This window comes from Peromyscus leucopus, chromosome 5, assembly GCF_004664715.2.
Source record: "Peromyscus leucopus breed LL Stock chromosome 5, UCI_PerLeu_2.1, whole genome shotgun sequence".
NCBI lineage: Eukaryota > Metazoa > Chordata > Mammalia > Rodentia > Cricetidae > Peromyscus > Peromyscus leucopus.
This window is the reverse complement of record NC_051067.1, coordinates 88169460-88183791: the sequence shown is the minus strand read 5'-3', so window position 1 is coordinate 88183791 and position 14332 is coordinate 88169460. Positions and strand designations below refer to the sequence as shown.

At 39.8% G+C, this 14332-nt stretch overlaps 1 protein-coding gene across 8 annotated transcripts in view; it reads right to left on the bottom strand.

The window, feature by feature from the left end:
- Window positions 1-1416: 1416 nt before the first annotated feature.
- Il15 (interleukin 15) overlaps window positions 1417-14332 on the bottom strand; it is a 72317-nt gene continuing 59401 nt past the window's right edge. For 7 of the 8 annotated variants that reach the window (XM_037206129.1, XM_037206130.1, XM_028881796.2 and 4 more), the window contains 3 exons: window positions 6550-6594; window positions 4282-4419; window positions 1417-1810 (listed from right to left, as the gene is read on the bottom strand). In XM_037206129.1, coding sequence (XP_037062024.1) covers window positions 1700-1810; window positions 4282-4419; window positions 6550-6594 — 294 coding nt within the window. In that variant the 3' untranslated portion in view covers window positions 1417-1699. The remainder of the gene's footprint in view (window positions 1811-4281; window positions 4420-6549; window positions 6595-14332) is intronic. The other variant, XM_037206134.1, reaches the window with a different exon arrangement.

The window sequence follows — 14332 nt, the reverse complement described above, 5'->3', positions numbered from 1 at the left end:
TGGGCCTGGATAGTTGCAGGGTTGGTCAGGCTGCCAGCTCCCCCTCTTCCTCACCACCAGGGTGAGCTCTCCAGCATTGCCTCAGCTAGTTCATCCCTTGCTGCAGTGAGCAAGGGGCTGGGCCAGTTCTTCTTTCATTCCCTCAGGGTCGGCTCTCCCACACCTGGACCATCAGGGCTAGCTCTGCTGTGTTGCCCTAGCAAGGTACAGGGGCCACTCTCCAGAGTGCTGCAGCTGGTGAGGGGCAGGGACAGTTTTCCTGCTCTTATGATCTCAGGGCCAGCTCTCTCATCCACCACAGGTGGCAAGGGGCAGTGGAGGAGGCCATGCCCCCCTCCCACACCACCATATGGCGGATAGGGGCAGGGTCAGATCTTCCATACTCTGATGCTCTCAAGTCCATTTCACCTGTACCTATGTCAACAGGGTCAGCTCTGCTGGGCTGCTCAGGTGAGGTGCAGGGCCTGCTTTCCTAAGTGCTGCAGCTGATTGGGGGAGGGCCAACTTCCTCACTAACCATACGTGGTAGGGGAAAGGGGGCCTCCACATCCTTTTAAGACAGTGTACTGCACTGAACCTGGAGTTAAGCTGATGGCCAGCAAGCCCTAGTAACCCTGTTCCTCCATGTAGTACAGGGTAGGCATGGCCACAGACAGCTTTCCAAGAATGCTGGGGATGCAAATCTCAGATCCTCATGCTTGTTCAGGAAGTGTTCTTACCCCTGAGCTATCTTCTCAGCACCTATGAACAATTGCATTTTCATCATACCAAATAAAGTCTAACAAATTGGCCCTTTTAAAACTTCCACAAGTACAGCTTTAAAATTGTGAGACTAAAACAGCACTATTTGGGAAAATGTGAAACACTAACATAAACATCATTTTTCTGTGTACCCTTGTACTTTCCTTGAAGAACGATCACCTCAAACAAACAAACAACAACAAATACAACAGAGCCCTTAGTTTTCTACAACAGATAAATTAGGGAGTGGGGAGATGCCTCAGTTGGGAAAGTGCATGTCACACAAGTGTGAGAATTTGGGTTCGGATCATCAGTGCTCATGTAAAAAAATGTCAGGGATGTGGCAGGTACCTGTAATCCCACTTTGAGGTGGAAAAGACAGGAGGATCTCTAGGGTTCACTGGCCAGTTAGTCTGACTGAACTACTGGGTTTCAGGTCCAGGAAGAGTCACAGCCTTAAAGACAAAAGAAACAAACAAGGTAGAAAATAATGTGCAAGGCACCGAGGTCAACCTCTGGCTTCCACACACTTGCACATACGTGCACTGCACTACACACACACACACACACACACACACACACACACACACACACATACACACAAATGTGTACACACACAAACATCACATGCAGCCAAACACAAACTAATAAAAAAAAAAGGTAAAGAGTTAAGGCTCAATTGATAAAACGTACGAACAACTTTATTTAACATCTTCTGTTATATTACAAATATGTACAACTGCAGTAATAAATTAAAAATAAGCAAGCAGAACAGGCCTGAGAAGAGCTCTCCCCCACCTCTTCATCTCCCAGAGTTCATCTGATCCAAGTGGCTCATTAGCTTCTGCCTAGGCAGCTTTGTTTTCCCAGCAGATCTCAACTGCACAGGGCTGTGCTGCCTCTGTACAGCAGGCAGAGGTGTGGTAACAATGGAGACCCTGATGAGGACCACCTGCCATCAAGAAGTGTTGATGAACATTTGTACAATATGGATAAAGCTCTGCACAAATTCCCTGATGTTTTTCTCCTCCAGTTCCTCACATTCCTTGCAGCCGGATTCTGTTATATTCTGTGATCAAGAAGGGAGAATTAGATCTGTAAGCAGAATGTACTTCTTTGTTGGGGTTATTTTACTGTTTGAAACACATGGTGGGTCTTCAGACATAAAAACATTGGCAAATTAATAACATGGTAAGAAAAACTATGAGAAAGAATCAAGAGATCTGACAGGAGTTGGTTTTTCTCACGTTGGGTTAAGATCTCTGCAAATGCACAGGCTATGCATGTTAGACTGTTCTTCCCGCTGAAAGCCCGTCAAGGGATTCTGTTTCTCTCTTGAAGCCCATACTTCCCTGAATGTTCCACGGCCTCTGTGAGGTGTCCTTGCCTATTTCATCTTTCCATGGCCTTGAGTGCCATGACCTTGAGACACCAAGAGAGCACGTGCCTTTCTGTTACACACACACAGACACACACACTTATGTATATATGTATGTATGTATGTATGTATGTATGTATAAACATATACTTTTAACATTTTTACACTACTGTTGTCTACTCATTCCTAAGAAGCATAACCATATATTTTCGTTTCCCAGCATTAAGTACAAGGCCTGGCAAACAGTAGCTACTTGAAGGTTTTTGGTTGATTTCAACCTCTTAGGCAAATGCCATAAACATAACTTCGGGGATAACTAGACTATTTCAAGTGCAGCAATCATGGGTAAACATTTTAGAGATCTTCTAAACTATGAAGTCTGTGCCAGAAGAAATCAAAATTAGATTTCACATCCATTAGGCACTTGGAATTCAGATTCCCCAGTGTTCATCAGGCACACACTGTATGGCAGGCGTTCTCATAATGCTTCCACTGCTCTCCACTTGGTCCTGAAAACAACAGCAGAGAGGAAAGCAAAGCTCCTAAGCAGCTCATCCCCACTGATAGTCAACTGAACTCTACACAGATCCCCTACCCTGCAGTCCTGATCACTTTTCTAGCACTTACGCCAAACTGTCACCTTGGGGTGGCACCTATATGCAGCCTAAAGCTCAGCATTGATACTGTCATGAGTTATCTGTTGAATTTCTCACCATTAATAAATGGCAATAACGTAGCACAGAAGTAATTTAACCATGAATAGATTTACTTGGTAAGTATCCCAAGTGATGAATACCTGTAAGAAGTGTATGCTCTGGGAATTGTAATAAAATATTAAAAAAAAAAAAAAAACTCTAAAGTGTCTACGCTCCGAAGCTGACTTTCTCTTGGTGACAAATAGGCAATTGCTGCTTCTAAATCAGAGTGTGGGACATGTGGAGACAATGACGTGGGGAAAGCACGGAGAATGTACATAGTTGACATCCGTGAGAAGGTGACATCTGAGCAGAACCCAAGGCAGCCTGCCATTTGTGAGGAGAAGCTAAGGCATCTCAAGGTCATTGCACTTCCAGTTGAGTCTGCCTAAAGACACCCCCAAGTGTCACGACACTCATTCCCTGACCTCTTGTAACATACCAGCTTGTTGGCTAACCCTTCTCTACCCCGGAATCTTAGATCCCCCATACTGCCTCCTCTGTTCCTATTGTGCTTAATGACTAACTGGATGTTCACACATTCACTGACTGGTAAATTCACGTTTCCGCCTTCCTTTATAACAGGGACTATTAACTAACTTCCTTTATAACAGGGGACTTTAACACAGCATGCTGAAGTACTTATTAAATGAAATAACTTTACTGTGCCTCCTCTGGTGGCAACGTTCCTTTGTTTCTAACTTGTTTCACCCTATGGCTGTGCCATTCAAGCCACAATTAACTCCATGTACTTCAGGACCCTTTGTGCAGCTCATTCCTCAGCTGACCACAGGAGTCACTACTATCTGCTTTCTCCTAACCCTCCCCTGCTCTTGCTTTCTAGGATGTTCCAAATAATACTTGACTCATTAACACTTCTGCTTATTATGATTTTTCATGATTTAATATTTTAGAAGGTGGGAAGACAGAAGGTGGAGTAGATCTACTACGGCTCTTGTGCCGTTAGCTGTACAAATGGGACCATGTGATTAGCTCTGGGTTTTCCAAGTGCGTCAACATTCAAACAGAAATAAAGACAACTAGATGCAAAGAAAGAAGAGATTAGTCTCAAAGACTGATTTTTAGGAGTTAGTGCCTTATCAATCTAAAGCATAAAGAGCAGTGTGTGACACTAAGGACTAACCCAAATGTGAGCTACCATTTCTGCTGTTAGACACTGGCCGCATCAATGTCTATCCACAGCACCTATGCACCTGCTTGTCTTTCCCATACAATTCTCCCACTAAAGCACACTGGCTGACACTATTCAGAAATGTCTGTTTGCCAAGGGAATCAATGAGCTTAGGAATCTGTGCATGCCAGCTCTGGTATACCTTTGAATGCCACTCTACTGGAACCAAATTCTTTCCTGTGTGCCCCATAGGAGAATCTGCTTATGTATGAATGCCTTATCCCAAGTAAGCCAAAACATCCGATGCCACTCACTACGGCTGTTGGGTCACTCACCTGGGTGGAAGCCAGATTGCTCTTTATTAGGAGCATCATGTTGTTTACTGTTGCATTGAGGCGTGTGTGGCTGTACTCATGTAAAATAACCTGTAATTCCAGCAGAAAGCACTTCATTGCAGTAAATTTGCAACCAGGCTAAAAATAAGAGTTTCAAAGAGCCAGTTTGAGACAAACAAACAAATTTTTTTCCCATTCTTCATTTTCACATTGATAAGTCTTTGATCTTTTTAAAAAAAGAAAATATCAACCAATCTCCTCTAGTTATCTTACAAAGAAACATAATACCCATACTGCTTAGTTTCAGCTGTCAACTTGACACAACCTAGAAGATCATCTTAATGAGGAATTATCTATCAGGTTAACCTGTAGGCATGTCCCTCGAGGCTTATCTTCATTCTTAATTAATGGAGGAAGACCCAAACTACTGTGGGTGGTGCCACCATTCCCTAGGCAGGAGGTCCTGAGTGGTATAGGGAGACAGCTGACAGCAAGCAGGCAAGCAAGTTCTTGCAGTTCTCCATCTCTGTTTCGACTGTCAACTGGATGCTTTATGTTCCTTACCTGACTTTCCATTATGGACTGTGACTTGGAATTGTAAGCCAAATAAAGACTCGCTTCCCCAAATTGTTTCCTGCCTGTGTACTCCTAAGGGATTTTATCTATGTAGGAAGCCACTTTTATTTCCCATATGGCTTTGAAATCAAAACTAAAACCAACAACAGTGAAGGAGGGTGGCACTAACGTACAGAAGGGAACGGGTGTCAAAGGCTACCATTCCTCACTGAGCATGCCTCTTCCACTCTGGTGGTGGTACCGCAGTCTCAAAGTGACTGGACATTATGGGCTGGCCAAGCCAGGAAGGGATTGTGAGTGACAGGAGAATAGATTGTAACAGTTACTTTACAAAACCCTCAACGTTAAAAATAAATAAATAAAAAGAAGAAGACAAGAAAGGAAAACACTTAATGGGACTCATCCATAATTAAAATTAGGACATGCCTGAATCTAAAGTCTAGTCAAAATAGTTTGTTGAGTGCTTTCTGATTAGGAAAAAAAGAGCAGAGAAAAACAGAAAATACACTAAAATCATAGGAGAGCACACCCATGTGTTTGGTGAACATCTCATTGTCTGAGTTCCAGGCTCTGCCTTCTCCTCTCCACATCAGTAGTAGAGTGCACAAATCTTCCACCTGGAGAAGTTGCCCTTGGCAGTTTTGAACACACAATAGGCAGTTTGGTTTGGGTTCTACTTTTGCTTCTGTCTCTGTCACTATGGCAAAATACTCCGACAAAGAGCAAAGACTTCAGGGAAAGAGGATGTCTTTTTTGTTCACAATTCCAAGTTATGGCCCAGTATAGCCGGGAGGTAAGGCATGGGGAACTTAAGACAGCTGCTCAGAACCGCAGTCCTGAACAGAGAGAGGTGTGCAGCTGTGCCCATGTAGTCTTCTCTATTCTCAGTCCTGGGTTCAGCCTGTGAAGTTGGGCTGCCCACATTTGGAATGGATCATCACCACAGTTAACCAGATTGAGAAAAATACCCCTCAGACATAGCCTCAGGCAAAACTCACTGCCATCCTTAGGAGGCTATTTTAAATTGTGACATGTTAACAATTCAAATTAAATTAACCGTCACATTTTCCAAGCAGTGGCATTGGAGATTTATCCTTTGGCTTTAGTGACAGTCTAGCGTCAAAGAAGGAACCACGTGACCAAATGCCTACAGCCATCATTATAATGAAGCTAGTTTGTCATTTAGAAATTCTAATACATTGTTTGGATTATGTTTTTATCACAAAGAGATTAGTGAAAGGACTTCTTACAAGTGTAGTGATCCATGCAAAACACAAAACATGGATGCCCATAAGTCATTTGCAGTAAACATTATTGAAGATGGTAACACAGTATAGCACTAGGAATAATGGGTACGTTACAGACATTTAGATTGAACCATTTAACGTAATTCTAGCATCTAATGCCATGATGATCAAGCTCCATCACAGAAACATGTACGAGATTTCACATGACATTGATGGAAAAGTAATTTTTTTTCCATTTTGATTTGGCACCATTACAAAAGTAGCATTTATGTAGCTCTTTGTCCTAAGTCAAACAAATTCAATGATCCCTTAGAAATGTCATGAGCCAAACACTATGAGGACCCACCATAAGTTAGATTTTAAAACTGTAACTATTTCAGTGAAGTTATGGTAATATGGCTGAAAAATTGGAAAATAGCAATTCTGAAAAATGAACTATACTCACATGAAAGTCACTGTCAGTGTACAAAGTAACATCAATATGAATAGACTGAAAAGAGAAAACAAAGCAATATGAAAAATTTAGATATGATAACAACTTCCTGTAAACATATTTAGGCCCCTAAATTAACTTTGAATTTTGCAATGATTTTAAGTTCCAGCAGTTGTGAGAGAACATACAGCGAGCTGCTGTACTCCCTTCTCTGTGTTAGCTTGCTGACACTTGCTTAGACACAACAGTTTTCTAACAGCAAAATTCATGTCAATGTAATGTTTCTCCTTTCTCCAGAATTTACCAGTTCCCCCCCCCCGCCCTTGTCCAATCCTATACTCTTATCATTTCTAGAATATGAAAGAACTAGAACCATAGAGAATGCAACCTTTTATGTTTGGCTTTTTAAAAAATAACACTTTGAGCAGTTGTATTATAGGGCGGGGTGGGGAGGGAAGCAGCAAAATGACTTGAGCTTTATCTGATTCCAGTTCCCTCCGTTGTTAATATCCTGCATATACTATGTACATTTGTCTACCTGATTAGTGGACATGCGCATAGAGCTACAGTTTGGGTGTTTAGTGCCCCAAACTCTTGGTTCCAGGGTGGAAATGGTGACAGCTCTGGCAAAAGGATCCAGGAGAGGGCCACAGGTCACTGGGATGTGACCTGAAGGGCATTGTAGGACTTTCACCTCTTCATTTTTCCTTATTTTGCTTTCTAGACAAATTGTGAGCAACTTGCTTTGCCATTAGAAGCTGGCAGCCCCACCAGAGACCCCAAATCATTAGTTTAAAGCCATCAGTCAAAATACAGCCTTTACCTGTTAAAGTTAATTATCTCAGGTATTTTGCTATAGTTGTGGAGAGCTGATGAATATCATTGCAACAGAAAAAAAGATAGAACATCAAGGTTTAGTTTTTATGATATTTATAACGGGCTTTGAAAGGTATGCAATGGCATGTATCCCCCATTGTCACAGCACACATTGTAGTTGCACTGTGTTACAGGCACCCATCCTTTCCTGCTCATCCTTTCCTGCTTTCTAAGCGCTGCCAACCATCCATCTTTGTATTTGTTCTCCGACGTTGTCTTCTGTACAAGGACAAATAGCTGGAATCCCACAGCACGAAGCCTTTGTAGACACAGTTCTTTCACTGTATGGCATGCGTTCAAGGTGTTTGTTTCCTTGGCCTGCCCACCTATTTCTTCCTGTCCCTGGATAATGCTCTACTGTGTGGATATACCAAAATGAAGGTCATGGTGCATAAAAGTGGTAAGAGATTTGTTTTCAGTCCCTGGGAGAAGCTGTCTTTCACTCACTAGCAAGAGTAGTAGTTTGAGGTATTCTAGTACATATTTTATATTAAGTTGAAGAAGTTGCTCTCTGTTTCTCCTTTGCTGAGGTATTTTGTCTTGAACTAGATCTACAGCAGTTTGCTGAAGCTACTATAATTTTATATGAGCTGGATGGCTTAAATAAAGACATGTAATTTTCTCAAATTCTGAAAGCAATCTGTCTCAGAAAGATGTGCCAGCAATGGTCTCCTAAGACTTCTCTCTTTGCTTTTATCAATGTCCATCTTGTCTTCGTCTCGGGGATTCTTCCTCCTGTGAAAGAATACCTGTAGGATTGATTTCTGTCCTTCTAAGGGCATTGGCTATATTGGATTCAAATCATCCTAATGACCCTGTTTTAATTAAAATTGCTCTTTAAATATCCTGTATCAAAACATAATCACATTATGGGGTATGGACAGTAACTTAGAAAGGAAAATCCCTCATGTATAAGAGGTGCTGTATTTATCACATCTTTTCTAAATCAATTGATATGATTTTCTTTTTAAGCTCCTGATATGTCAGAATGGATTGATTGATTGATCTTAAAATAATAAAAATATTTGCATACTTAGAATAGATCCCATATGTTATTGATATATAATTATTTTTATATATTACACTGATAGATCTGATTGGAAATAGCATAAGTGAACAATTTTATACTAAGTTCATGAGAATTGCTTGTCTTGGTTTCATATTTCACATCAAGCTACAATCAATCTCCTAAACTGGGGAGGAGGGACTTCCTTCCTCCCATTCCCTGGAAGAGGCTAGGAACATCATTCACAATGCTCCAATAACTTCTAAGATGCTGGAGCTAAGCCAGCTGTTATGAAGGTTCTTCTAGGAGATTCTGTACGGTGAATTTAATGGTTTCATTGGTTAGAGTGGTACTTGAACCCTCGATTTCATCATTGTTATGTTTGGGGAGTTTGTGGTCTTTGAAGAATTTGCTGATTTCCTTAAGTCATTGGTGCAAAATGTGAAGTTACACTGGCAGAAACCACGATGAATTTTTTATCCCTACAGAATCTGTGCCAATAGCCACCAATCATCCATGGTACTAATGGTTATTAATTTCATTGATTGTTTTCTCAAATTAGTACCTTTATGTTTCAGTGATTTGCCCACCTCTCTCCTGATTTTACCTTCACTAATTTCTGCTCTGAGATCTATTCTTTTCCTCCCTCTCTTTATGTTGAACTTATTTTGTGATTGGTCTAATTTAGTGAGATGTAACTTAGTTTACTGGTTTGATCTTAGCAACTTTCCCTCTTTTCTAATGCATTGATTTAATTTTTAAAGTTTACTCATCCTTAGCAGTTCACATCTTAACATACTGGGTTTCATTTTATTCAGTTCTATATGGGTTTTTCCCCATATATTAGAGAGTCAACCTTTAACCCATGAATTATTTAGAAATATATTATTTAACTTGTAAATTTGGGGGACTTTCCTGTTGTATTATTTTCATCTCCAGTTTGGTTCTGTTGTGTTCTAAACATACTTTCTAAACGATCAAAGTTTGGTAACTTTCATGAACCTTATTTTGTGGCTCAGGATATATTTAGTCTTGGTAACTGTTGTTCTGAGAGTCTTTAAAAGTTTGTTCTGGGGCTGGAGAGATGGCTCAGAGGTTAAGAGCACTTGCTGTTCTTCCAGAGGTCATGAGTTCAATTCCCAGCAACCACATGGTGGCTCACAGCCATCTGTAATTAGATCTGGTGCCCTCTTCTGGCCTGCAGTCATACATGCTGTATACATAATAAATAAATAAATCTTTTTAAAAAAAAAAGTTTGTTCTGATGGTATGGGGTAGAATGCTTCATGCATAAAGTAAATCGCATTAGTTGGTTTTGTCATGGTTTCTCTCTTTCTGGAATTTTCACTTAATAGTTTAGTTAGTTATTGGACCTGAGACAGTGAAATCTACAACTGAAATCTTAAATTTGTCTGTTTCTCCTTTGAGCTTGATTTTTGTGTCATGAATTTTGAGACTTTGTTGCTCAGTGCATATATATATTAAGAATCAATATTTCTTCCTCATGAATTTTCTTCTGTCATTAATATTGCTGTTGGCATTAGCCATCATACTGGCTTTATTTGATACTAATATATGACTAATCATTGCTGTGGGATAATGCCCTTGTACACTGGTTTAATAAAATGCCGATTCGCCAGTGACCCACTGTGAGATGGAGGCATAGACCCACTGCCTCCAGAGTCTGGTGGTGAGCATGGTTCCCCCAAAGCTGGCGGTAAATGTAGTTCCACCATGTTGGAAATCCGAGGTAGGTGGAGCCAGCAGCCAAAGCTGCTATTTCAGTCCTAGTAATGCTGTAGTTTAAAGAAATAGATTCCCAATAAAACAGATTCAGATGAAATAAACCTCTAAATGGTTTACAATGTGTATAAAAATATATGTAGGCTTGAAAGATGGAGAAAAATAAATATAGGCAGTTATATAAAGAAATAGAAAGTTTTAAAAAATAAAGTCTTTAAAGAGAAAGTAAAAGTAATATAAAATAAGCCACATTAAGGTGGAAATCACACAGAGAATCTGGGTTATATCGTCTTGGGGAATTTTAAGTGCAGAGACACATTTGATTGTAAAAGTTGCTGAGTTAAATCAATATGTATATTTTAAAGTTATCTCAATATCAAAATTTATGTCTAAGGATACATTGCTTTGGAAAAGAGGTTCTGCTTTTGTTTCCACAGAAGATGAGAACCTATGGATTGCTTCTAGGCTAATATATTTGACCAGCCAAGAACCCCTAAAAGGTCTCCGATGACACCATGGCTCAGATGATCCTGATACACCCAAATACAGCTTCAAGATAACTGGTTCACAAATGCAGCCCCACAGACTACTCCAGTCAGGACTTGACCATAATTCTTAATTTTCTCAGGATCCCCATAAGATTGCCAGTGCCCTCATCCAACATGAAGTAGTATGAGAAGCACGCCCAAATTCCCAAAGTATTGTTTATAAACATTTATTTTTATTTAAAGTGAGTTGATTATAAATGCAATATCTTTCTAAAGAATAAAAGGAAATATATATGATAGGTAAAGAGTAACAACTTGTTTAAAATATTTTTCAATGCTATGGATTTTACTTTATTGATACAAATTTAAATTTAATTTTGTTATACTGTGTGTATATTTCTACTCTTGTTTAAAGTATTTTGTTTATGCAACTCATTTGAAATTGTAGTGTATACTTGAGAAATACAGATTAATAATTAGCCTTCTATGATAGTCAAACTTATAGTCATGTTAAGTTTTCTAGATATACATAGATATAATTCAGTTAGGTAGGTAATATTCAAACACTTCAAAGACCTACAGAATATGGCATTTAAAATGTTTTTAAAACTTAGACTTTTCTGGCTAGTGAGACATGTCTACTCCTGGCAGGACCAATTTATTTCAGAGAGGAGGATGGGCATTGAAGACACTCCATATGGAGTTTATCTTCTTCTTGGCAAAAATAGACATTTGGGCAAGAAACTGTTCTTGCCTGGACTACTTGACAGAACATTTTATCCACTGAACATGCAGGACCCATAGGAAGGTGACCACTGAACTTTGCAAGGCAAAATGGTCCTTCAGGTTCCTGTTTTGCAGAAGAAACTGCCAGACATTCTGCAGGACACAGAGAAAAGTTACTGAGAGACTTTAGGTCTGTGGGCTGAAAAATGGATGCCCCAACATTGCAGAAGAACTTTGGGTGACTGTCTAGGTAGCTAGCTGTCTCTGTCATTCTAGATTTTAGGAAGTTGCTTACAATGCACTTCCTGCTTACTTAGGTAATATTTTATCCATCTGGGGTCTTTGATGTAGTTGAAGACTAGATAGTTATAGTTATATTTTTCTTTGGTTATGATAAAAGATAAATTAAATATAGGATAAATAGAATATTTTCTTTAATTTTGCCAAATAAAAATAGACTAGATATTGTAACTATAATTCTTACTTGATAACTGTTCTATTATATGTAATTTTATTATGTTAAAGTTAAAACCTTCCTTTTTGATTAGACAGAAAATGGGAAATGCTGAGGAATAATGTCCTTGTACACAGGTTTTAATACAACACTGATTGGTCAGTAGCCAGGCAGGAAGTATAGGTGGAGTGAGCAGACAAGGAGAATTCTGGGAAGGAGAAGGGCTCAGTCAGAAGTCACCAGCCAGACACAGAGGAAGCAAGATGTGAAGGCAGAACTGAGAAAAGGTACCAAGCTACGTGGTTAAACATAGATAAGAACTATGGTTAATTTAAGTGTAAGAGCTAATCAGTAATAATCCTAAGCTAATGGTCATACAGTTTATAAGTGATATAAGCCTCTGTGTATTTACTTGGGTCTGAGTGGCTACAGGACTGGGCAGGACACAGGAAAACTTCCAGCTGCAAATCATGGTCTTGATTGTGACTTCCCTCTTCTTGGTATGATTGATGATTTTCCCTTGTATCTGGGTATGATAGCTATTATGTTAGGATTCTGTTGTAATATGCAGTCAATCACCTGTTGAAATGTTTTGCCTGAAGCCTGACTTGCTATTGTGTGCTGTGACCCTAATAGCAGCTTAGTTTTCAGGACCTCGATGGACCTTCCATTATAATCCTCACTGATTGGGTAAGAATCACTTCTTCAGACCAGGCTCCTTGACTTCTTCAGTAGGTGACAGAAGACAATGGTCTGTGGGGACAAAACATGCCTTCCAGGACTGTCATTTAGAATGACAGCTTTCTTGACTAGAGTCAGCAGGACCTGCTCCTAGGACATCTGGTTCTTCTAGGCAGGACAAGATGATCTACAAGACTCGGCAAAGGTATCTCATTCTAGAGATAATGTCACAGTGGGTCTCCTTCATGGAGTCTGTTTTCCAGATAAGAAAATCAGTTTCTGATTTGTGAGGAGTGGGGCTCCTTGGTCTACATTTCTTAGAAATTGCATAGTTCCTTGAAAATTTTTGTTCACTTTTTTTTGATATTACTCTTCTTATAACTCTTTCCATGTCCACACCCCTTCCCTACCCATCCAGCTTTGTGTCTTCCTGTTCTTTTCTTTTTTCTTAAGTCCATGAAGTGCAGCCCACATATCTTATTAGATGTGTGGCCCTCCACTGGATATAGATAACCTAACAGGGGTGACCCCCTTAAGGAAAACTTACTCTCCCTCTCCCAGCAACTATTAATTGCTAATATTGCCTCAACTGGGAGTGAACTTCATGTCAACCTCTGCACTTCATGCTGGGATTTTATTTGGCTTGAGATTGTGTGGGTCTATCAGTTCATATGTACAGCTGCCATGTTGTGTCATCTACTGCCTCAGACTCTTAGGATTTTTCTAACATCTCTTCTACAAAGATCCATGAGTCTTGGGAAGAGGGAATATGATATAGATGTCTCATTTAGGGCTGAGTATTCTGCAGTGTTTTATTCTCTGCAACTTGATACTTGTGAATCTCTGTGTAATCACCATCTACTGCAAAAAAAAGGTTCTCTGATGAGGATTGGGATATGCACTAATCTATGGGTATAGTGATAAGACATTAAGAGTCACTTTTATGCTATACATTTAGCAGAATAATAGTAAATTCTCCACTAGCACATAGGACCTGTCTAGCCACAAGTTCTTAGCTCTGATAAAGGTGTAAGTTTTAACAATAATTAGAATTTGAAAGCAATGTCTTATGAGGCTTTGCAAAGTTCATATATTTCTTCACAAATATTATTGTTTCAAATGGTATTTCATGGGAGCTTACAGAAAAATATGAAATGCACACTATACTTCATAGCTATCATATATTATTCTATTAAAAAATGACATCAATTATCTTACCAAGCACTGGCTCCTACATACTACAATACCAACCTATCATGCAAGATGTGGCTATTGGCATGATTGTTTTGGATAACTAACTGATTTTAAGAAACTTCATGCTGAGAACGATAATCCTGATCAAAAGCCCATAGCCAGGAGGTCGTATACTCTAGGGTAGAATCTGCTACTGATATTTTTTTAATGGCCATGCTGTCAAATTACCTTCTATATATTTATGGTTGTGTCCACAGACCTGGTATCTTATCAGCCTTGGTCACAGAAACTTTTTTTATTTCAGTGTGAAGCAATCAGTGCTGAGGCATAATTAGTCAAAGTGCTACCAAGAAGAGATTGACTTCTCTGCACTAAGTGAAATATCTTAATCAACCTACTCCCTGTCCTGCCAAGGCTCAGGGAATACTGAGGAAAAGGAAGTGGAGAAATGTAAAAGCCAGAGGGTGGGGAAGAGTGCAGTTAGATGCTGTCTTCTGGGTGAGGTGGCTGTCACATGCATGAACTCACAGCTCTTTGTTACTTACACGGGAACTACCAGTCTGCCAAAACGTCAGTAGAGACTGAATGTGCTCTCTTGGCCCTGACCCCATAAGGAGCTATTGGCAC